The sequence below is a fragment of the Labeo rohita genome, chromosome 8, assembly GCF_022985175.1.
Source record: "Labeo rohita strain BAU-BD-2019 chromosome 8, IGBB_LRoh.1.0, whole genome shotgun sequence".
In the NCBI taxonomy this organism is placed as follows: domain Eukaryota; kingdom Metazoa; phylum Chordata; class Actinopteri; order Cypriniformes; family Cyprinidae; genus Labeo; species Labeo rohita.
Window position 1 is genome coordinate 13,778,920 of NC_066876.1, and position 24,254 is coordinate 13,803,173.

The following is a 24,254-nucleotide window of genomic DNA, read 5'->3' on the forward strand; positions in this document are numbered from 1 at the left end:
AACTTTCCGCTCTACATAAAGACAGGGACACTGAAGAAGGGCGGTGTGGAGCTGTGCTGCTACAGGTGTGCCCGTGGCTCTACCTCCTTGGAGTCGTTCCACCTTCACCTGAACTGTTTTATTCCAGGTATTACATATATGGATTACTCATTTGTTTGTAAAAAATATAAGCACTGTAACTGCTTCCTTTACTTTAAAGTAATGTCACATTAATAAATGTCACACTCTACAGTAATATTACAGTTCTTTTCTGATGTCATAAGCATTGACAAAGCTAGTAACTCTGGTTATAATGACAGTAATTTTTAATGTAATTAAAAAACAATTAACCATAGTTAATCGCAGTCAAAAAAAAAAAAAAAAAATTTTTTATATATATTATATGTGTGTGTACTCTGTATATTTATTACGTATATAAAAAGACACACACATACAGTGTATATTTTGAAAATATTTACATATGTATATATTTATATTCATATAATTTAAATTATATATAAATATATTTAATAAATATACACAGTACATGCACACATATTATGTACACAAAAACATTTATTTTGGATGCGATTAATCGTTGTCCAGCACTAATGTAATTCCATAACTCTACTACATGTAACCAGCACCTCATGTGTAGTACATATCTTGTACATATGTGACACATAAAACCCTTTTTTGTTTGTTTAACTTGTAGGAACCAGTGCCAGTGATGCGCATTTTCAGGCCTGTCTTCTTGAGGGCTTGATGCGTTGGAATGATGACCGTATGGAAGACGCCATAAATGGAGCATCCTCCATCCAGTCATATGGCAGCGCAATGAGAGAGGCTGTGGACCAGCTTAGCCGAACAGTCTTCGGGAAGCCCTGGGATGAGCGCTATCGCCCTCCTGGAGCATATACAGGCAAGAAATTCCTTCATTTGTTCTTTTGTAATGTTCTACCAAGTTATCTATTTAGACTTTAATGTTCTAGACAAAATATTAAGAACAGTTCCTTTTTTTCCACTTTATTCTTGTAGGTGAATTGCTGTGAATGGAGTACCTTTACAGCCAGACTGGCAAAACCCTGACTCCAGTGCTCCAGAACCCAGAGGAGGAAGACAGGCTGGTCAAGGAAGTTGATGACCAGGACCTGCAAGATGAGGGGTTCGATGAAGAGATCATGGAGGACATCACAGTTCCGGTGCTGTATGAGGATGACCCCTGCCGTGATCTCAGAAACAGCCCTTCATCTTTGCCTCTGCCTCAGTCCCCAGCATCACTGGCTGAGCCGTCCACATCATCTGGTGGAGATGGACAGCATCTTGCCCCTGCCCCTTCAGTGACGTCACAGCCATCCGACCCTGGAAGCAGTCTCTCCGACGAGGCTCAGGTAAAACACTTTAAGGGCTTTGTTTGTTTCACTGTCGTATTATTCCACATATATTAACATTAATCTGCATTTACTAGGGAGCAGTCGTTGGACCTGATGGCATCGCTGGGTGGGACAAGGTCCAGAATCTGGCAGGTTACCTGGTGGGTCTTCGTGAGGCTCCTTACCTTACTGACCTGCAGGTGACAGAGGCCATCCGGTTGTGGACAGCGCTCTCTGATTTCGACAAGCAGCGGATCAACTATCAGCCTCGACATCAGTCTCAGCTGACTCATGGGCGTTTTAAGGCACCGAAGCGCTCCGGAGTCACACCGGGTGTGGAGAGTGTCAAACGGTGTCTGATTGGACATCCTGGGGGTCCAGCACAGTGGCCCAACACCAGCCGCTTGGTTGAGGCCATTTGTATTGAGCTTTGTGCTTTACACAAGTCGCCGACCAAGAAGGCTGGAGTCTGCACTCCCAGGTGGTCTAAAATCCTTTCGGACTACCACCACATCCGAGACCTGGTGCTTAACTGTCGCAGGCTGATGGATGAAACAATGATCCAGCTGTTTGAGCTAAACCAGAAGACACTCATTCAGTGGTAAGCAAGGCACATTATTTGCTTCAAATTAACTGAATACTTCTAAACAAGTATTTATAATACAAGTAATTTATTTTTAGGTTTCAGCGGCGGCAGAAAAATCAGGAAATGAGTGTCCTCGCTCAGGGACTTACTTCACCTGACCCAATTGCTGTGGCCGATACACAGCTTCCTCCGGCGAGGGAAAAAATGGATGAAGCGCCATCGACATCAGGCCCAAAACATCCATTCATCCTTCCGCCAAATCGAGAAGGACAGGCGCCCATTCTGCGACCTGGTCGACGGCCTGCTGCTGCCACCACAGAGTGCCCCATTGCACCTGCCCCCACAGCATCAGGAGTTGTGCAGCCCATTTCAGCACCTGGGTCGTTATTAGGCACACTAGTCCTTAACCCAGGCATGACTGTGTCTGTGGTGCTTCCCTCTTCTGGTGCGTCAACATCCGGTGCAGGCCCAGCTCCGCCTGCTCCTGCGTCTGATGCTCCCTTGTCCCGTTACACCCAGAGGAACAGGCGCCGGCGGGCCCTGGAAAAGGAAAGCGGAGTCCATAAGAGGAAGTATGTGCGAGGGGTTACCTTTAACACATGCAGCAAATGTGGGCAGCCCAAAACGAAAGAGTTTGGCCATAGCCGATATGGTAATGCCACATTTTGCTCACGTGCCTCAGATGGCAAATCTTTAGATGACTGGTTGGCAGAGCAGCGCCAGCAAAATACTCAACCTCCTCAGTAAATAATATCTTTCCTGTACATACATATTTTGTATATATTACATGGGCCCGTTCTTTTATATTGTTCTGTGTCCCCTTCAAAAAATAATATCTTTCCTGTACATATTTTGTATATATTACATGGGCCCGTTCTTTTATATTGTTCTGTGTCCCCTTCAAAAAAATAATATCTTTCCTGTACATATTTTGTATATATTACATGGGCCCGTTCTTTTATATTGTTCTGTGTCCCCTTCAAAAAATAATATCTTTCCTTGTACATAATTTGTATATATTACACGGGCCAGTTCTTTTATATTGTCCTATATCTCCCTCAATACTGTATCCTCCTTAATAAATAATATCTTTCCTGTATATATTATGTGTATTCATTTTATTTAAACATTTTACATTTGAACATTTTAAAGTGTCTTGATTAGAAAAATTAAATCTGATAAATCATATCAATCCAATTATACCCCCCCCACACACACAAAAAAACACATTTTTGAAGAAGCATTGTTATTAATTTTATTTAATTAAAAAAACACATTTTTGAAGAAGCATTGTTATTAATTTTATTTAATCATAACCATAAACGTTTAATATGTTTTTTTTTAATACTATACAAAAAATAATAAATATCAATCAACTACTGAAACATTTTTATTCATTTTATTTAACCATAAACATATCTTATACTTTTTTTAAAAATAACGTACACAAAATAATACATAATAATCAATATAATGACATATCCAGGGCGCGGTTTGTGAAAAAAAAAGCAGGTGGGGATGGTGGGCGTGTTTTTAATACTACGGAAATTGCGTCAACGTGATGATTTACTGTTTCGAATCGCTCCGATCGGATCGCGAATCATTTGATTCAGAACGGGACTTCAAAGACGACTCAGTCGCGCAGACCATGGGTTCGAATCCAGCCCGTCGAGGGTGACTTGTTTCACATGTGACTAAAAGTCCTCCATAACGCACGGGTATATAGCCCGAATATTGTTGCAGGGGAAATTTGTCGCATACTGCCGTTTTTCGCGTTTTTTTCGCTTGCGTGCGGGGGCGCAAAGATTGGGCTCCTTCCTTGAGCGCTCTACCATTTGAGCTAATTCCCCGTTGAAGGACCCCGGATCTGAACACGCCTACTTAACCCCTAGCGTTTCGCTCGTGAACTAAGACAAGTATATACTATATTTCGATCAAAACGGAAGATTGAAATAGACATTAGCGAAGAAATACATGTTTGGTCTTTATTTATTTATAGTAGGCTATATAGATTTTTGAAGACACAATTTAGCCAGAAATTACGAGTGTGCTTATGTTGTGGCATTATTTTCGCAACATTCGAAACACATATTTTTCTTCATAAGGTTTTTGTAAAATTAGTGTATCAGAATCAGTGAAGCGTTTGAGCTTAAAAATGAGACGTGCTGTTTTACGAAATCAAACAAAAAACGTATATTCTCATAAAAGGAATCTTTTTATTGTGCTTCATTTCCAATCAAATTGTAATTTGGTAACAATTTGCATACAGTACGTGTGAAAATATAGGATGCGTAAAATGCTAACAATGAAATAACCCTCAGAAAGACATTTTATTCCAAAATAGTTCCCATTACCATGATATAATGTAATTTCCACCACAGAATGCTGTTAAACATAATATATGATTTGAGATATGATGGAAATGTTCATGAGACAGCTTCTTTTCTAAACGTCCACTGGGTCAGAAGTGTCTGTAGTTGAAGAAACACTATCAAATATAATGGCACATGCTTGAAAGTCAAAAATATGACAACATTAGTAAAACATTTCAGAGTTTACTATGCATATTTTTAGTATATGTGTAGGCCTACTATGCATTCTCTATGATGAATATGAATAGTCTACTCAGAGTTTCTCTGATGTGCCATTAGGTGTAAGGATGGTGAGGTTTCCTCTGGCATTCTGGTCCGCTTCAATTGCCTCAAACAGAGATTTGAAATTGCCAGCACCAAAACCCTAAAACAACAGAGGAATGCACTTTTATTTATGTATGCTACATCTATGCATTTAGGAGACCTTTCTGAAGAACAGCCTTGTTTTTAATCAATTAAATGCAAATTTAAATATGTGACCCTGGACCACAAAATCAGTCTTAAGTAGCACGGGTATATTTGTAGCAATAGCCAGCAATACACTGTATGGGTCAAAATAATCGATTTTTCTTTTATGCCAAAAATCATTAGGATATTATGTTAAGATCAAGTATCTCGGCCAACTATTGTCCTATCCTAACAAACCATACATTACTGAAAAATCTTTTTTATTCAGCTTTCAGATGTTGTACAAATCTCAATTTAAAACATTTACCGTTATGACTGGTTTTGTTGTCCAGGGTCACATATCATAAATGCTTGCTTTTAATGAAACAATTCATGAAATTTTGATAAATTCTTGCTTACTTGATGGTTGCGTCTCTGGATGACCTCCAGAAACACAGTGGGTCTGTCCTGTACTGGCTTGGTGAAGATCTGGAGCAGGTAGCCATTGTCATCATAATCCACCAAGATTTTAAGTTCCTGTATAAAACAATGCCACACACTATTTTCACATTCCGCTTCTGACCTGCTACAGAAATTAGCATGGACTTAAACTAAAAGGTCAAATTCAAAATTTAGACTCTGCCTCGTTCCTCCTTCTGAAAGAAAGCTGATAAACACTTTGATTACTTGAATTTATTGTCTTACCTCCAATATGCTGATGTCCTCAACAATTCTGACTTTGGAAAACTTCAGCTTCTCCCTGAGCTGCTGGTAGTAAACATCAGGCACTGTCATAAACTCCATACCACGTTCCTTTAGGTTACGGATCTGAAAACAAATTCTTGTCAGCCATTTAAAATCCAAAGAAACTTTTTAAGCATTCACAAAGAACAACATAAAATTTTGCACACTACTAGTTTTGTCTTCTCTATCAAAACCTCTTATGACTGTGGTTTACTCACTGCTGTAATGATGTCAGAGGTGTTCATCGCGATGTGCTGAACCCCTGCACCACCATAGTACTCCACATACTCCTAAAAGAGAAAAGATAGTTGGATGAATAGATGCATGCATTGAATACATGAATGTAAGTGCAGTAGATGTCACGTCTATAATACATGCCTGGATCTGGGACTTGCGCTTCCCCATAGCTGGCTCATTAATTGGCATTTTCACAGTTTCTTCATAGTTGGCGACCACTATGGAGCGCAGCGCGCTGTATTCAGTCTGTAACTGCTTGTCATCTACAGACCAGAATCTGTGGAACAGCAGGTTCCTCTGATACCTTCACACAAACACATACAGGATGATTTAACACAGTGATCCTGATGCAAAAAGCACTGGCAAAAATACAAGTGACAAGTGATCATCTGTAAAATTAATAGCGATAGCTATGAATGAGGTTAGAGTCCTTAAAGTTTTTCTTTGTTTTAATAAAAAAAAAAATCACTTGAGAAGCAAAATTACTTAAAATATAAATAAGTAATTTATTTGTATAATCTTATAATGTATTATTATCCAAAATTAAGAGTTTATGCTTAAAAAAAAGCTACAATATCTGTCAGTGAATTAAGAGAAACAATAAGACTTAGCACTTAGTAATTTTTCTTCTCAAGCAAACATCTCTTGATTTAAGAATGCATAGGCGTTTGTTCTGAAAAACAAATTTTTTCAATACATGTACAAGAGCTAGACATGATGGGATGGGGTTTGATTTAGATAATTTTGTTATTCCCACCCCTCACCACCCACTTTTCCTCCCTTTCCCCCTCCCTGCTGTGTCTAACTGTCTCCAGATGGTGTCTTAGACTTTGAAAATCATTTTGCTGAGTCATAATTACTATGGTGTTTTCTTGCATAATTATCAGTCGTCCACTACCACAGACTGAAATGCAGCCATCCCATCTGCTGTCTCCATCTATTCTCTCTAAGACACTCTTCTGATCTTTCCTCTGTCTTCACTCCATCCTCACCATGGAGACACACTGCTGATCACTGGGGAGGGGTTCTCTGTGTATTCTGACTGGATGGGACGGATAGGGAGTTTTCCCCCCAAAGACTTGTAAGAACCTCTCGTGACTTCTTTTATGCTTTTCAGACTTAACAACCCTGGCATAGACGTCTGATGCTGTCTGCCTGTTTACGCATTTTGGAATAAGTTCAACAATGTGTTTCGATCAGTTTTTTACCACTCCACTATTGACACCATCTCATTGTCTGGCTGATTTCCAACCACATGGTCAATGAAGTCCAGCTTCCCGCTTGGCCTGTGAAAGAACAATCAGGTTAAGAGACAAAGAAATTACACTGATAGAAAACAATTCATGTATGATCTGAGATATTTGTAGCAATAGCCAACAACACACAGTTTGGGTCAAAATGATCGATTTTTCTTTTATGCCAAAAGTCATTAGGACATAAAGAAAAGATCATGTTCCATGAAAATATTTTGTAAATTTCCTACCATAAATATATCAAAACTTAGTTTTTGATAAGTAATATGCATTGCTAAGAACTTTATTTGGACAACTTTAAAGGCCATTTTCTCAATATTTTGATTTTTTTTTTGCACCGTCAGATTCCAGATTTTTAAGTAGTTGTATCTCGGCCGAATATTGTCCTATCCTAACAAACCATACATCAATGAAAAGCTTTTTTATTCAGCTTTCAGATGACATATAAATCTTAATTTAATTATGACTGGTTTTGTGGTCCTGGGTCACATATTTATATGTTATCATACAATTTGAATACTACACTCACAGTTTTGCCAAGAAAGGGTCACAGAACAGAGGAGCATGGAATCCAGGGAGGAAAAGTCCATTATATCCTGTCCGCTCTACAAATGTATGAGTGGTATCACCATACTAAAACAATGAGGAAAGAGAAATCAGAGAAAGTATGACAAAATATAAAATTACACACACACACAAACACACTAACCTTGTAAAAGTATGGGGTCGGTAACATTTTTAAAAATGTTTTGGCTGCATTTATTCAAACAAATATACAGTAAAACATTAATATTATTATTATTTTAATATATTTTAAAATGTCAATTATTTTCTGTGATTGCAAAGCTGAATTTTCAGCAGCCATTACTCTATTCTTCCATGTCACATGATCCTTCAGAATTTATTTATTTTTATTTATTTTTTTTAAGATTTATTTCTGGGCATTTTTGCCTTTATTACGACCGGACAGATCAGAACTGTCAGGAAATGAAGTGGGAGAGAGATAGGGTTTGAAAACAGGATACCTGTAGCGCATTGCCCATAAACTATTCTAACATGATGATCTTGTGCTCGATAAACAAAACTTTTTTATATCCTACATTTTCAGGATTCTTGGAGTTCAAAAGAACATCTTTTATTTAAAATCGAAATCTTACATAAAAGTATAAATGCCTACTGTAATGTTTGATTAATTTAATACATTCTTGTTGAATAGAACTGGCAATTAGTTTTAAAATAATTATGACATTATACATACTGTCTGCAGAACTGCCAGTTTCACCCTGCCAAACTTATCCTCCACAACATGAGGCTCTTTAATGATGACAGCACCTCTGTCTCTCGCTTTCTGCAGGTAAAATTAATAAAGCAATACGTGATTATTGCAAATTATGCCCATAAAGTGCTTTTAAGAAATAAAACATGAAAGGAAACCATCAGTATTTACCTCTACCAGGAAGTCACAGTTCTCCACAGTGAAAGCTACATCTTTAACACCATCACCATGTTTTACCAGGTGATCTCCCATCTCTGTTTAAAGAAAAAGGACAGATTATGCAGTATGGAATGTGATTTTAAAGTCAACCAGATATCAAAAATCTCCAATACTCATTTATAAGTCTGACCTTTATTGCCAGGATTCAAGGCAGAAGTGAAGACATAAATAATCTACAGGAAACAGAAAACAGAAGCAGATTAAATTAGCGAGGCTTCTACAGAATGCATTGAATGTTGAAGGAATGAAAAGGATGGACAGACATAATGACTCAATGTGACTCTCACCTTGCCCTGTTTCACCGCATGAGACACAGCATCACGACTGCCTGTCTCGAGCCCACGATACGCCAGGGGCTCAAAACCCAGTTTGTCACAGTAATACGATGCTGCCTGGATTCCATGACATCACAGAAAGAGAAAAAAACAAACAAACAAACAAAAAAACAAAATGAAAGAGAATCGAGAAAATCCATTATCTGTGTCTGTATTTTTTACATTTAGAACAATCAAGTAAACTATACAGACTTGTTTAACTTTGTCTACATGTATAATATGATAATGGCACCATCTATTGGTGAGATCTAACAAGTGCCCAAAAAGTCTCAATGTGGAACAGATTAGTGAGTGGAGGATGGTGGTTTCTGCAGCTGCATGGTTATTTCTCCCACCCCTGAAAAGAGCCAATAGCATCTCCCTACAGGACACCTCCTCTAATATTCAGAAACAAACAAAATATATAAATGTGTTTTTTAAAGAGTTACCTGTTTGGCATTTCCAACCCAGAAGGTGATGTGGTCAAAGCAGACAAACCTGCCCTGCTCGTGCTGTTGACATATACAAACAATTACAGCAATAACCGTGATATACTTAAGCTTTTAGTTGCATATTTTCTATCCCAAAAATAGCAGATTTTTTTTTTTTTTTAATTTTGTAGCAGAATAAATTTAGAGACTATGATGTTGCCTACAAGTTTGAATAAGAATCACCAGAAAAGTTTAAAATGCAGGTGGCATATTAGAAGAAATATATTAGTATATTATTTAAAATGATAACCTACCTTTTCACCTTTGTCAGTGTAGGATGTCTACAGAAGAAGTAACAAGAAATGTAAGCATGTTTAAATAAGTTGTCCTCAGTCAGTTTGCAAATCAAAGGCATCTTAAATGGTCTTAATCAAGTCTCTTACCATGTTTTAGTGGTTTTTGAAGGTAGCTTCTTCTTGGTCAGTGGCAGAAATGAGGAGAGGTGAGTGCAGATGCTGCAGATGTGAATTTGTAGTATGTGAGACTCCGCCCACCGGCGTTTCCGAGAGGAGGAGAGCAGCAGTCAAGATGCTCTATTGCTGATATATTAACTATTTTTAATATGCTATATAGTATACAATTATAACATATAATATAGCATTTTAGTTTAATAATATAGTTTAATATATAATTATTATGGATTTACAATATCTGCAGTATGTTGATAAGGAGGAAGAGCATGTAAACTGAACATACGTCAATGTAAATAAACTCTAAATACACAAAACCAGTCAAAAAATAACCTGAAATAATCGATCTTCAGATCTCTATATGTTAATCTAAACATCTAGACATCATGCGTGTTTTTTTTTTTTTTTTTTTTTTTTTTTTTTTATGTTTTTTTATGTTTTGTGAGGTTGTTTGTCTACATGCAAAAGAGGAGGCACACGGTTCCTTCAACCCTATTGGCTGGTTGAGTTGCGCTTGTAGTTTTCTATGTGAGTATGCAAGACCAAACGATTCCAGTTCTGATGTCTGATGTCAGTGATATACGTTTTTTTCTCTCTGAGGTGAAATTTTATTTTGCATAATAACTATAACTTTACACCTATAGCTATAATTTAATTTCAGTAGTTTATTTTTATTTAAAAGAATTTGAATGTGTAATACAATTAAATTAGAACGGTAATTAATTATTGATGTATCAAGTTATTATAACATTCATGTAAATATGGTAACAATTAATGTAAATGATTCTAAAGAACTGCAGTGTCATTCTGACGCTTTAAATTCAAACTCCCCCCGTCACTCCCCTTCCAGCTAGAAAATGCATCTTAATAGTAAACATCAGGTTTACTGTTGCAGCTCCACTCCCCCATTTTGAATAGTTTACTAGATGCTTTTAACCCACTGGGGCTTCATTAACAGTGTTTCAGATGACGCTGAGAACAATATTGATACTCAAGACAGTTATATCAGGTGTGATGTAACTTATATATAATTATTTGCATTTACATTTACTCATTTAGCAGACACTTTTATCCAAAGCCACAGGAATACAACAAGTGTTTCATTTTAAGATAGATAGATAGATAGATAGTGCTACTGTTATTGTGAATTGTTGCCTGTTGTAAATGTTCTCAGAAGTCCAAGCCTACTGAGAGCGGGTATTTCACCTTACACATGCAGTAGACGGCAATAGCAGAAATTTAAATGAGCATATGTGAGCGTTTAGGGGAAAGGTGTTGATGCACATGAGGTAAGTTTCCCCAGAGAACAGTGAGTGACAGTCTGTAGCCAACACTGATTGGACAGCTACAGTTCTTGAGGGAAATACAGCGCTGTTGGTCTCTCTTAGCGCGCCATGATCTCAACACAAGTCATAAGAGAGATCAGAGGAGAACAAAGAAACACCGAGATAATAAACCATGAGACAAGCTATAAAAGATTATAAAACAAGCATAAGGAGAGGAGACAAGTGAAGAAAAGAGAACAATTAGAGCTGAGCACCATGAATAAGGAGACAGCAGAAAACCGAGCCATCCTGGAGAAGTGGTTGCAAAAGAGGAGAAGCAGAGATGACGGAGAGAAGGAGGAAATAAACATGCAGGTTGAAGCTGAGGAACATGCTGTTCATGAAGAAATAGAGGAGAAGAATGAAACAGCTGAGGCAGTTCCAGAAAAAGAAAAGAAGGCTAGAGTCCATTCAGTCTTCTCTTTGGTGAGGAGCCAGATCAGGACGCAGGCCGGTTTGGATGGTCAGCGCATGGGCATACTGGATGTTGTAAACCAAATCACCAAGGAACTAGAGAAGAACAAGAAAGAACAAGAAGAATCTGCACCAACAGTTGAGATCAGCTCATCTGAGGAGAACGCAGCCCAAAAAGAGACTGAGGAAGAGCAAATGACACAAAATGGAGAAAATATGAATGAAAGAGGAGGAGATTTATGTGTAGCATTGATGGAGGAGATATTGTTGAACTTGGAGTCATTAAAGAAGGATTTGAGAGAGGATCTCGCACAGCTTCGCCGTGAGATGCAAAGCTACACGGACCAGGCGCTCTGCGGCCTGGAGACCCGCCTAACTAACTTACTGAGAATACAAGTGCTGGCTCACACAACTCCCTCTGCGCTTCCAAGAAACCACACAGTCGAATCCATGGAGACCAAGAAGCACAGGCCTCCCAGCATGCCTCCTCTGGGAACATGTAGAAGACGAGTGCTCAACCGCACAATGACCACTATCACCCCTAAAACTTGCCTGCCTTTGTCTCTGGGGCCTCGCTCCAATTCAGAGCCGCTGGGGGGCTGGGGCGCTGAGAATGGCAGCATCACCAGCAACGGCGCTCAGATGTTGCTGAGGAGAGACGAGGCGGTATGTCATCCTCCTGGGCCGCTGCCTCCTGCTCTACCTCCTGCACAGAAAGGCAAGAAGGCTTTGCGAAGCAGGACTCGCATTGGTAAGCCAACATGCTAATGAGGTCTGCCATGCAAACACACACTTTTATTAGTTGGAAAACTAACATCAGGGGAGGAACCGGCATCATGCTGTACTTTCAGAATCAACGATAAAGATTGCAAGATGAGACTGTTCAATATGAACAGCTGCAAAGAGAGCTGAGGAGCAGAAGTGTTATCTTCTGTGCTATTTTGTGTTGTTTGTCAGTGGAACTACTGGAGACCACTAAAAAAATTCTACAAAATGACTGTCAGAGAAAAAAAAAAGCTACCAAGGAGGTAAATAGTGTGTATGATGCTGAGACATAGTAAGATGAAGTACAAATTAATTTAAACTCTCTCAATCTGTTTATAGTTTTATCACCTAGGTGCTATCATTTCACAATCATATTGCACAAAATTATTTTTGTTATTGAATAAATATAAATATCACAAAAAATATATTTTACAGAATAATAATCTGTATTATTTTTAATTTGTTCTGTCCATCTGTATTATATATTATTAATTTGTCGTGGCATATGATATTATTTATTATATATGCAATCTGTAATAAAGAAATGAATGCTACAATTTCACTCATTTGTATTGTATTTTATTTGTATACATTTGCTTACAGTTCCACTAGAGGTTTTTAAAAATGATCCATTTCAATTAGAAAGCTTCTATATATAACTATTAACTGTTTTCATCAAATTAATTTCAACAGTTCTTATAATTGCACACACAGTACAGAGGTGAGTCCACATAACTGGTTAAAAACACACCAAAACACACTTAAAAACAAAACAAAAACAAAAACGACAGAACTATATATATAAAAAAGCCATATACTGTTATACATATTCAGGTTGCTACGTAATAAAACATTGATCTGTTATAAAAGGGCCAGATGTTTTCCTTTTCCTTGACGTATCTTTTGCCACATGTACACTCCTTTGCCTTATTTAAGATTAAGAATGCAAATATAACATTATTATTGTAACATAAACAGAAAGGCAGTCATATCTGATAGATTTATAATCCAAAACTGAGAATACAACTAAACTTTCCACAACGCATTCTCGACAGCATTTCATAAAAAAGCATATTTAGGATTATACAATCATAACATATACTGCTAGCGACACCTGCTGGTCAAACAATGTAATGATTCTGCCAATTTCAAGCGTTCCAGGGTAACTTAGGTAATCCTTACAATTTAAATATAACGTTAAAAGTAATTAAAAAAAAAAAAAAAAAAAAAAAAAAACACACAAAAAAAAAAAAACCTCAACAACGATAAACGCATTCAGGTTGTGTTTATTTATATATATAGGTAATTGTGTACTCTTTACTTTTTACATTTGTTGCGAATTGCATGTTTGTGCCAAATTTTGTAAATATTGTCAATAAAAAAGATCTGCGCAGGTTCGAATTGCGCATGCGCGTGGCGCGCGTCCCCGTTTGATGACAGCTGTGCGCTGTGGCTGTTGCTAAAGGGAGGTGAAAATCTCACGACGGAGGGCTTTTTATCTCTTTCATTCGCAGCTAGGACCTTTGGAGGACTGAAACGACAACTAAACTGTAAAACCCACCCATACCAGTCGCGACTGAATCACTACTTCACACCCAGCCGTCAAATTATTCGGTAAGTCTGTTGTACGCTGGCCCGAGCTGGTTAATGTGACACTTTAGCGAACTAAGCGTTAGCTGATTGTCGGCCTGCTTGTCTCGGTCATGTTGTCACCTTTTGTTTTTAAGATCGTTTGTTGCCAAACTAAGCTTTTAGGAACATATTTCGTTTTCTTGTCGTATTGTTCGCTGAATGTCGATTTCAGTACGCTACAAAGCTAGGTATTTCATTTATTGTTGGGCTATAAAACACGATGATTCTTCGATGCTGCTCGCTGATACACCGACTCTTGCAGCTTTTGTTATTGTCATGCACTTCTCATTGACAGTCATGCTAGTGTGATAATGCCAGCTACAGTGTGTTATTTGACAGTTTAAGGGCTGAAGTGCTTTGTATGATTTCCTTTAACAAACACTAGGTTTTACAGCCAATTTTGTTGTGGTAATCTCTATGTATACTAATGGCTCTTAGGCGATTGACGTCAGACATTTCTCACAGTGATCGAAATATGCGGGAAAAGTTCATTTCTGTGATAGATGTCAAGTGCGTAACCATGTATACAGTATTTAAGACTAAGCCGCAAATCTGTAAATTCAAGGCTATGCATACTGGTCGCTTATTTTCATTTCATAAGTAACCTAACTATCCCTAAAGGTAGGGTTAGTTAGCACATTTTTACAGAATGGTAATTTCTTTGAAATGATAAAATGAAAGGAAATTAGTGAAATAAAAATCCGTAATTTAGGACACATACGTGACCCTGGACCACAAAACCAGTCTAGCACGGGTATTTTTGTAGTAATAGCCAGCAATGCATTGTATGGGTCAAAATGATCGATTTTTCTTTTATGCGAAAAATCATTAGGATATTAAGTAAAGATCATGTTCCATGAAGATATTTTGTAAATTTCCTACTGTAAATATATCAAAACTTAATTTTTGTGAGTAATATGCATTGCTAAGAACTTCATTTGGACATCTTTAAAGTTGATTTTTCTCAATGATTTGATTTTTTTGATTTTTTGATTTTTGCACCCTCAGATTCCTGATTTTCAAATAGTTGTATATCAGCCAAATGTTGTCCTATCCTGACAAACCATTCATAAATGGAAAGCTTATTTATTCATCTTTCAGATGATGTATTAATCTCAATTTCAAAAAATTGACCCTTATGACTGGTTTTGTGGTCCAGGGTCACATATAGTAAAGAGAAATGGATGAAAAGGAAAGAAAGTATAAATGCAGGAATGCTAATGTGATTATGACCACCAACAGCTCAATTGCAAGTTTGATATTTTAACAATTTAGTAGTTAGTATTGAGCTTATTATTATTATTGTTATTTATTATTTTTTTTAAACGGCCCAATTTCTCCATTACTTAAAGTCGGCATGAAATGTATTGTACAGCTTAAAATCTGTATATATTTTGTAAATGTGCGTTATAGATTTTATTGCGAACTATTCATCTGTGCATGTGTTTCATTTTAATTATTATATTTAAGCAGGTATTATATATAACCAGAGCTGCTCCAGTAATATAGTCCACTTAAAATATAATCGACTTTAATAATGCATTAATTTTTGGTGCACCGCCTAAATGTGAAAATCCAACCAACAACTGATGACTAGAACCAAGTCCCCGCCCTAGATATATATTTATTTTGATAATCTGTTTAACTCAGATGCACCTCAGAATACAGAAAAAAAAGGTTTGTTGCTATTTCTGTTTCATCGTGACTTTAACCGCCTATGAAAATGATCCAAAATAAGCCAAAGCATTAAGCTTTGTTTGTCACCATGTTACGCACTGAAAGTCCCGTTGGTTTTAGACTAAACCAGCACCGGAATGCTTTGATTGGACATAATTATGAGTAAACACAAAATAAATTTGAATGCGCTTCGGGTAATTTGGGAAACTGTGATCCATATGAGCTCTCCTGCTCAAACACACACACAGTCTCAGAAAAGCTGGTGTTGTTTCTCTTAGAAGTCTGCCAAATCCTCGAGCGCTCTTGTTTTCTAATCACTCAGCTGTGTGACTGGCACAGGACGGGCTGCTTTTCTGATCTGGTTCATCCCCCAACTGTTCGTCCGTCCTCGTGTAGCCTCATATCGAGGGTATGAAACTCCTCCCATGGCATCTCCTCAACACATGCCAAAGCTGTGACATTAGGTCAGCAGTGTTCTCTAAGTAGTATACTGGAGTTTATTTGATGCACTAACTATTTTAGTGGTGTTCTGATGATATCTCTACACCTTCTTTAGCTTGAATAGTTTAGTGAAAGCTCAGTAAGGAAGTTTCATGATGCCAGTTTACTCCTACGTCTGCCAGATATCCTGGTGCTATGTACTGCCAGACCATTTCAGATTTAATGGATGTTTTGCGTTTTTAACAGACTGCAGTTTTGTGTCATGTGACTGTGGCAGTGTCCACACTGTTGCTGGGATTTGCTGTGAGGTGATGCTGAGGTCAATCATGAGGATGTGCTTTCAGCAGGGTCAGGAGTTAGGAAGTGTGAAGCCCCTGATAGTATGTGTGTGTGCTGATGTGCAGGAGAGAGTGTGCTGACACATGTAGTAATGTCAGATGGGCGCTTAGCATATTTTTCTTGGCACCTTGCTGTTGGTATTTAGCGAAACTGAGAAAACAGGCAAGTCTTGAACATCATGTGCTTGTAAATATACTAGGATGTGATTCATTCTTTTCTGAGATTCCACAGTGTACTATTTTTAGTATGAGGCAATGGTTCCAGAACTGATTTATTTTATTTCTAATGACTTTTTAAATAAGGATGCACCACATATTGAAAATTCTCACAGGTACAGATAAGGCAAGAATTATTTTTTTAATGTCATGGCTGATAACCAATACATTACTGATATTGGCCTTTAAAATGTTTAAAAACATCTGAAAGGCGTGTTTCATCCAAAAATGAAGTTTAATTTTTGGATGAACCATACCGTTCAAGTGATTTGTGTCATATCATGTTGTTCCAAACCTTTATGACCTTATGAATCTTGGTAACCAGACAATTTTAATGACTGTTGACTTCCAAATTTCTTTGAGACATTTCTCAAATTATATTTTACACATAAGGTAAATAAATTACAGAATTTTCATTTTTGGATGAACTCTGTTTTTTTTTTTTTTTTTTTTTTTAAATTTTTTTTTTAAATGCCACACACACACACACACACACACACACACACACTTCTTCTTAAAAGGTTAAATCGGTGCCGTAAGATAATGCAATCCATTTAAATGAATGCTAAATTGAACTAGTGTTAAATTAATGGAAGCAATAGCCCACAGTTAAATATTCAGTTTGGGTCTACTAAATATCTGATATTGGTTAATTAATTTAAATCTAATATTGTAATATCTATTCCGGCATCTATTGCCTTGATGGTAAATTAAAACCCTTTACTGAATTTTATATAGCATTCCTATGCTAAAATAAAGAAAAAATAGTGAAAGGGATTCAGTGTACACTACCAGTCAAAAGTTTTTGGACAGTAAGATTTTAATGTGTTTTAAAGAAGTCTCTTCTGCTCACCAAGCCAGCAGTTATTTGTTCCGAAGCACAGCAATACATTTTGAATTTGTTTAAAAAATTATGTTTAAAATAACTGTCTTCTATTTGAATATATTTTAAAATGTAATTTATTCCTGTGATTTCAAAGCTGAATTTTTAGCATCATTACTCCAGTCTTCATTGTCACATGATCCTTGGGAAATCATTCTAATATGCTGATTTGCTGTTGATAGATATGATAGAAAATGAATAATTTTATTTAGCAGGGATGCTTTAAATGAATCAAAGGTGATCATAAAGACATTAATAATGTTACAAAAGATTTCAGATTTCAGATAAATGCTGTTCTTCTGAACTTTCTGTTCAAAGAAAACTGGAAAAAAAAAAAAAAAATTCTCCTCGGCTGTTTTCAACATAATAATAAATGTTTTTTTGAGCTGCAAATCCGAATATTGGAATGAATATTGACTAGTAATGATGCTAAAAATTAAGCTTTGAAATCACAGGAATAAATTACATTTTAAAACATATTCAATTAGAAAGCAGTTATTTTAAATAGTAAAATTATTTTAAAATTTTACAGTTTTTGCAGTACTTCAGATCAAATAAATGCAGGCTTGGTGAGCAGAAGAGACTTCTTTAAAAAACTTTAAAAATCTTAGTGTTCAAAAACTTTTGACTGGTAGTGTATGCCCACTTCAAATTTAGTCTCAGGTGAGAGGAATGTTTGTTGTATTTATTTTATTGAGGAATCATTTGTTGGCCTCGTTTTGATGTAATTAACCGAGTTTTTCAGATCTGTCAACGACTTCTCTATATATAACATGAGACATATGATAATGGTTTCTGGGAGCAGCTTGAAACTGTAATTCACAGGAGGCTTATGTCATCTGTGTGTTGACTTAAGTCATATTTAATTTTATTTATTTATTTATTTTATTTTTTTTAATTTTATTTTTTAAGAAAGTTTTAATTGCTCATTTGGTTACTGACAATCGTGCTACTTCAGCTGTCAATTTTTCTGAGGTGTAATATTGCCTTTATGTATTGGCATATACAGGTGTTTCTTAGACCCAAGATGTTCCTTGTGAAAATCTCAAAGATGACTGATGCTAAGCTGTGCATGTGATTGTTATTTTATCTCAGGATTTTTGCCAAGGTCCTCGAACTTGCTTGGTGCACTATTTTTGCAAACCACATAGATACTGTTTCGCATTGTCTGAAGAGAGCAGAATGCATCCTGGTTTGGAGACATTTCCGTGCAGTACTCCCACACCCTCCTGTATGCCTGGCTGGTGTAATAAAATAGATTTCTCAGAAAGACTGCTTGGTTATGGGATTTTCAGTGGTCAGTCAGATACCAGTAGAAGCAGAAAAATGCAGATCTGAATACCCCAAAAGGGCTTTCAGTATGGATATGTTTTATCTCTTTGCATGCACATTTATGTAGTTGTAAATGGGAATGTGGTTAGGATGCCTGGCCACAGAGAAAGCATCCCACTCCTTGTCACATCCCCACCCAGTCACGTTACCTGCCCTCATTCCTCAGATGCTGTCTCTTTGGGTTCATAATGCCCAGGAAACATTTTTATTTCCACTAAGGATTTCTAATCTGCCCGGTCACTAGAACATCCACAATGCTGTCCATTGCAAAGTCAAATGGCATTCACTGCTGAATGGAGAGTGTGGGTAGATTCTCTCATGAGTGGTCAGGTCTGGTGCATTGTAAACATGTGAAAGTGCCTGATGCTGCATTCGAGTTGTGATTCATATCCCACACAGCTCTGTACTGCTGTGTATTAAGGGCACTGAGAGCACTGCTTCAACCAGACATAAAGAGGAAGAAGAAATGAAAAACGGATCCTTGTTAAGGCACCTACCTAACCTGAGAGTTACACGCAACTCACACTGAGTGTTTCCGGTCAGTCGGTCTTAAAAAGAATCGCTTTGACTGTTAAATTGTCAATTGAATTATTTTACTATTATTTTATTATTTATAAATTTAGTTTATATTAACAAATACATACAGCATCGAGTTTATAACTTTAATACAGCTGTGTGCTCTTTGTAATGTTAATATTTCAGGAGCTCAGGTTCTCTTGAAAGTAACGGTTTTAAATGTTTGTATTAAATTTTGATTTACTATCAAAAGTTTGTAAGATTTTGTCTTTTGAAAGAAATGAATACTTTTTCATGTATGTGACAGGAAAGGCATTCATCATTTTTTAAAAGATTTATATTTCGAATAAATGCCTTTTATTCTTTCTATTCATCAAAAAAATGGATTTCCACAAAAATATTCAAGTGTTTATATTAAACATTGTAAAACTGCATAAAGAATAACAATTTAAATTTCATGTTTACTTAAACAGCACAACAGTTTTCAACACTGATAATAATAAATGTTTTTTGAGCAGCAAATCATCATATTATTATGGTTTCTGAAGGATCATGTGACACTGAAGACTGGAGTAATGGCTGCTGAAAATTCAGCTTTGCCATCACAGAATAGAATTTAAAATATATTAAAATGGAAAACTTTAAATTTCACAATATTACTATTTTTACTGTATTTTTAATACAGTAAATGTTGAGTAATAATGTAAGTTTTGAAAAGAAAAAGCTCTTAGACGATGAATGCACCAAGATGCCGTTGTTAATGCACACTGTGCTGTTGCGTGAGCAGAAATCTGTGTGTGCACATGAGTGCTGTCGACTTGCTCAGTGCAGACATGCTCATCATTCAAATGAAAGGGAGTTCAATCATTTCCATCAGTAGAAAATCGAGTAGCCTCTGGGAAGCGAATAACAAGGAAACAGTAACAATAACAGCATTGTATTATACTTGAATATGACACAGCAGTACTGAATTTCATGTATCATATCAGCAAGTGCCAAAAAGAAAGTATTAGTACTTGTGCTTGGCCTCTGAAAAATGTTATCTGCATATCCTTACTTTAAAACCCCTGGGCTGTGTGCTTGAAGATATTTAATAAAAGACATTTTGTTCTCTTGCATAAGAATACACTAGGCACACATCCATCTCTCTCTCCTTTCCCCCTCAGAGTGGGTCTGCTCTACCTGCTCAAATGCTGTCAGATCTAATCCAAATGCAGCTCTTCAAAACAGAGGAACTGAAAAAAGGACCTTCCTCCTGTTCCCAATGCTTTTGGAAAGTGCCTTTCTCTCAGTGTTGCTAAAAACAGCATCGGCTGCAGTACGAAAGCTGAAAAAAAAAAAGTGAAAGTAGACTGATCTGTCGGTTTTAGTTGCTTGTGTATTTATCACTGCTGATATTGGCAGTCAGTATATTGCAGTGTGTCTTTTGCCACCAGAGAAACATCCCTGGGATGTTTTAGAGTAGAAACAATACTGCTGCCTAATAACTCAGCCTGTCTTTTTGTACACTCGAAAAATGCTGGGCCAAATATGGACAAACCCAGTTGTTTTGACCCAGTAGTTGGGTTGGGTAGTTTTAATTAATTAAATTGCTTATTAGTTAATGTTCATCTTTTGATTATTGCTGAGGCCTGTGGTAACTGTGTGTCTGATTCTTAATTTACACCTGATTCATTTTAAGCCATGGTTTAGTTAAATAAAACTACCCAGAAGGTTGGGTTAAACATTTAACCCAACTGCTGGGTCAGAACAACCCAGTCACTGGGTTTGTCCATATTTAACCCAGCATTTTTTTTTAGATTGTATAAGATGTGAAACTTTTTTTTTTTTTTTTTTTTTATAGATCTATTGATGTTCTGTTTATCTTTGATCATTGAGATGGGACATCTGTTCTGTAGAAAATGTTCTTAGCTCCTTCAATTTCCCATCCCAGAAATTAGGCAGTGGAAGAAAAACAGTATATTAGTTAAAAATGTCCTATTTTTATTTTTCTGTGATCCTGTTACAGTCCACTTTATACTGTGGCTGAATTACACTTTTTATTTATTTTAATTTTTTTAAATGTATTTAATTATGGGCATGTAACCATGTCATATTAATATAATAAATACTACTTTTAATACATAAGCATTCAACAGTTTGGGTTTTATTTTATTTTATTTTATTTTATTTTATTTTATTTTATTTTATTTTATTTTATTTTATTTTATAAGTCTCTTATGTTCATCAAGGCTGCATTTATTAAAAAAATACAGTAAAAATAGGGCTGGGCGATAATTTGATAACGATAATTTTCCTTGATGAAGTGATATGAGGAGTTCGCTAAATGTTCGATATAATATTTATGTGCCAAAAGCAGAACGAAACAGCGCGACTGATTTGAATTGCGCCACACGGACCGTTCATCCGCTCGGACCAAAGTTCAAACTTGGCAAACTTCGAGCTCACTAGAAAAGATGCATTTATTATCTCGATGCAGCACGGACACGCCTGGAAAAACTGAGCGCATCGTACCGTATGCGCGTCACTTCCGTTATGAGCGCAGCTGCCGCACGCCTACATTTGAAGTACTGAACTTGAGCGCACAAAAGACGCGATATGTGAACGGCTCTGTCACGCGAACACTAAACAGCTCTGTGAGATCCAGTGTGAAACACTTGAATTCAGTGATGAGCACAAATGACTCTGTGATTCAAACTAGTTTAAAGCTGTGTGCAACGAGACAGTCAGAAGGCTTTTCCATTAATTACCATGGATTTACTGTAGTAACACACCATGATATTGTGGCAGAAATGTGGGGTATTCACATTGATTTTTATTACAGGAGTAATGGTATATAATTATAGCATGTATGTATTTGTGATTTAAGATATGTGCATTTATACTTAATGTTTTTAGACTACTGTTTTCCATACAAATAGGCTACTTATAAAACCATGTAGTTATATTTTTACCATAGTGGTAAAAATAAAACAGTTAAAACTGTGGTTTTAACTGTTTATCATGATCTAAAATGTATGTTCGCTACTATGGGAGACTAATGCTTAATTTAAAAAATAAATAAATAAAAAAAAAAAACTGGGTCAGAATAAATTTAACCACATAAAGCTCAGGTTGCTACAATTTTTACAGATGTTGCTGATTGATAATGAACAAAAACTTTCACTTTGGAGCAAAAATCTGACTTTAAACATAAAAGAAATAAAGATTTGAGATTTATCGTGATAATTACCGATATCGACTGATATGAAAACAGTTATCGTGATAATTTTTTTTGTCCATATCGCCCAGCCCTAATTAAAAACAGTAATATTGCAAAATATGTATACAATTTATTTAATATCTTACAATTATAAAATTATTAAAGCAAAAATATTGCCAAAAATGGGCATTTAACCATGTAATATTTATTTTATTTTATTTTATTTTATTTTTAAAATCTCTGCATCTCTGCAAAGGCTGCATTTATTTAATGAAAAATACAGTAAAAACAGTAATATTGCAAAATATTGTTGCAGTTTAATATGTTACAATTATAAAATTATAAAAGAAAAAAAATCTTGCCAAAGAAGTAAAAAGATTTTTTTTGAATGGTAAACCTTTGAATGGTAGTGTACATAAATGTGGTACCATATGGCCAACTAAGTATAGAAAAGTAGCCCTAGTTATTTGATTTATTTCATAGGTTTTTCTTTTGTAAGCATTTTTAATGCTTACTCAGTGTGACCTAGCTCATCCCCTGCAGTATTTATAAGCTTATTGACACATAAAGTATGAAAGCCATTACAACTGCCTTAAATGTCTCAGAATAGAGAAAGAAAGTGAGTGAATAGGTGGCCTTTTCCTCTGCCCCCAAGGCTAAATCTTCACATACCATGGCATTCAACTGCAAAACACAGTGAGCACAGTGATGTGCTTTATTTGGCAGGATGACAAGAGGTTGAGCTGATTCAGGAGTGAGTGGTACAAGAGGCCTCCGCGATGTACTGATTCCGCTCTGCGTTTGTGGGCTGCTGTACCGATGCGCAGGGGGCCCGGGCTCCATCAAGGGCGTCTCTGGGCTGCTCTTCGGCCCACATTCTCCTGTGTAACTGTGCTTTACAAAGACCTCTTTGTGCCTGAGGAACGGTCCAAGAAATTATTCGAATTTTCTGCATTTTCTCTAGTTTGCATGTGCACATTAATACTTTGTGTGTGTGTGTGAGAGAGAGAGAGAGAGAGTGAGAGTGGGTGTTGTGTGGGTGTTTTCTGTTTGTCTATATCCCTCCTTTATGTGAGAAAGCGAAGGCAGCTAATGTGATTTGCATATTATTTTTTTTGGCCATTCATGAAACATAAAGTGTCTGTCAGGTCACGGTAGTCCAGGCTTTGTAATTGAGTTATAGCTGCAATATGCACACTTGCACAGTGTTTCTCAACCAAGCTGTTCACACTCTGTGAAGTTTATATTTATATATTTATATTTATATATATATATATATATATATATATATATATATGTATATAATATAATATAATATAATATAATATAATATAATATAATATAATATATATAAGAGAGGGAGAGAGAGAGAATCTAGCAACTGCATGCTTTGATCTGTTCAGTATGCTGCTGCTGATTAACATCAGTGTATTATTTAAGTATTATTTATATGCTAGCTATTTAATTTTTATTTCACAATCCACCCAGTCATGGACAAAAACTGTTTTATATTAAAGATAGCTATTTTATTTAATTAAATTTTTATTTTATTTTATTTTATTTTAAATGCTAGCTATTTATATACTGGGTATATTTATATACCACTGTATTAAAGTTTTTATATGTGTGTATATATATATATATATATATATATATATATATATATAAATCCAGTTGAAAATTCTGTTTTTATTTTATTTTATTTTATCTTATTTTTCACACATCTCACCCAGTCACGGGTAAAACTCTTTTATATAAAAGATTGCGATATCCTCGCAAAACATTTTGCAGTGTTTACGTTAGAGCTGCATGATGAATCCTTAAAATCGTATTCCTGAATGACAACGATTTAGCTATGTCTATTAGGACTGT

At 36.1% G+C, this 24,254-nt stretch overlaps 3 protein-coding genes across 8 annotated transcripts in view; 2 read left to right on the forward strand and 1 right to left on the reverse strand.

Moving 5' to 3' along the window:
- Positions 1 to 1,021: 1,021 nt before the first annotated feature.
- On the forward strand, positions 1,022 to 2,694 carry LOC127169319 (uncharacterized). The gene is made up of 3 exons (XM_051116590.1): positions 1,022 to 1,370; positions 1,448 to 1,953; positions 2,034 to 2,694. Exons 1-3 carry the CDS (start codon positions 1,032 to 1,034, stop codon positions 2,683 to 2,685), a joined length of 1,497 nt encoding a protein of 498 aa, XP_050972547.1. The 5' UTR covers positions 1,022 to 1,031; the 3' UTR covers positions 2,686 to 2,694.
- Positions 2,695 to 4,167: 1,473 nt separating this feature from the next.
- On the reverse strand, positions 4,168 to 9,726 carry hpdb (4-hydroxyphenylpyruvate dioxygenase b). Its single transcript, XM_051117683.1, has 14 exons — positions 9,615 to 9,726; positions 9,486 to 9,512; positions 9,190 to 9,252; positions 8,714 to 8,818; positions 8,557 to 8,599; positions 8,379 to 8,461; positions 8,190 to 8,279; positions 7,461 to 7,564; positions 6,887 to 6,964; positions 5,820 to 5,982; positions 5,660 to 5,731; positions 5,403 to 5,525; positions 5,118 to 5,234; positions 4,168 to 4,674 (listed from the first exon to the last, which is right to left on the reverse strand). The coding sequence occupies exons 1-14, from the start codon at positions 9,615 to 9,617 to the stop codon at positions 4,564 to 4,566; spliced, it is 1,182 nt and encodes a 393-aa protein (XP_050973640.1). The 5' UTR covers positions 9,618 to 9,726; the 3' UTR covers positions 4,168 to 4,563.
- Positions 9,727 to 13,568: 3,842 nt separating this feature from the next.
- The window catches only part of gapvd1 (GTPase activating protein and VPS9 domains 1), a 54,901-nt gene continuing 44,215 nt past the window's right edge, over positions 13,569 to 24,254 (forward strand). For all 6 annotated transcript variants that reach the window (XM_051116250.1, XM_051116252.1, XM_051116251.1 and 3 more), the window contains exon 1: positions 13,569 to 13,759. The gene's annotated coding sequence lies outside the window, so the exon portion shown is untranslated. The remainder of the gene's footprint in view (positions 13,760 to 24,254) is intronic.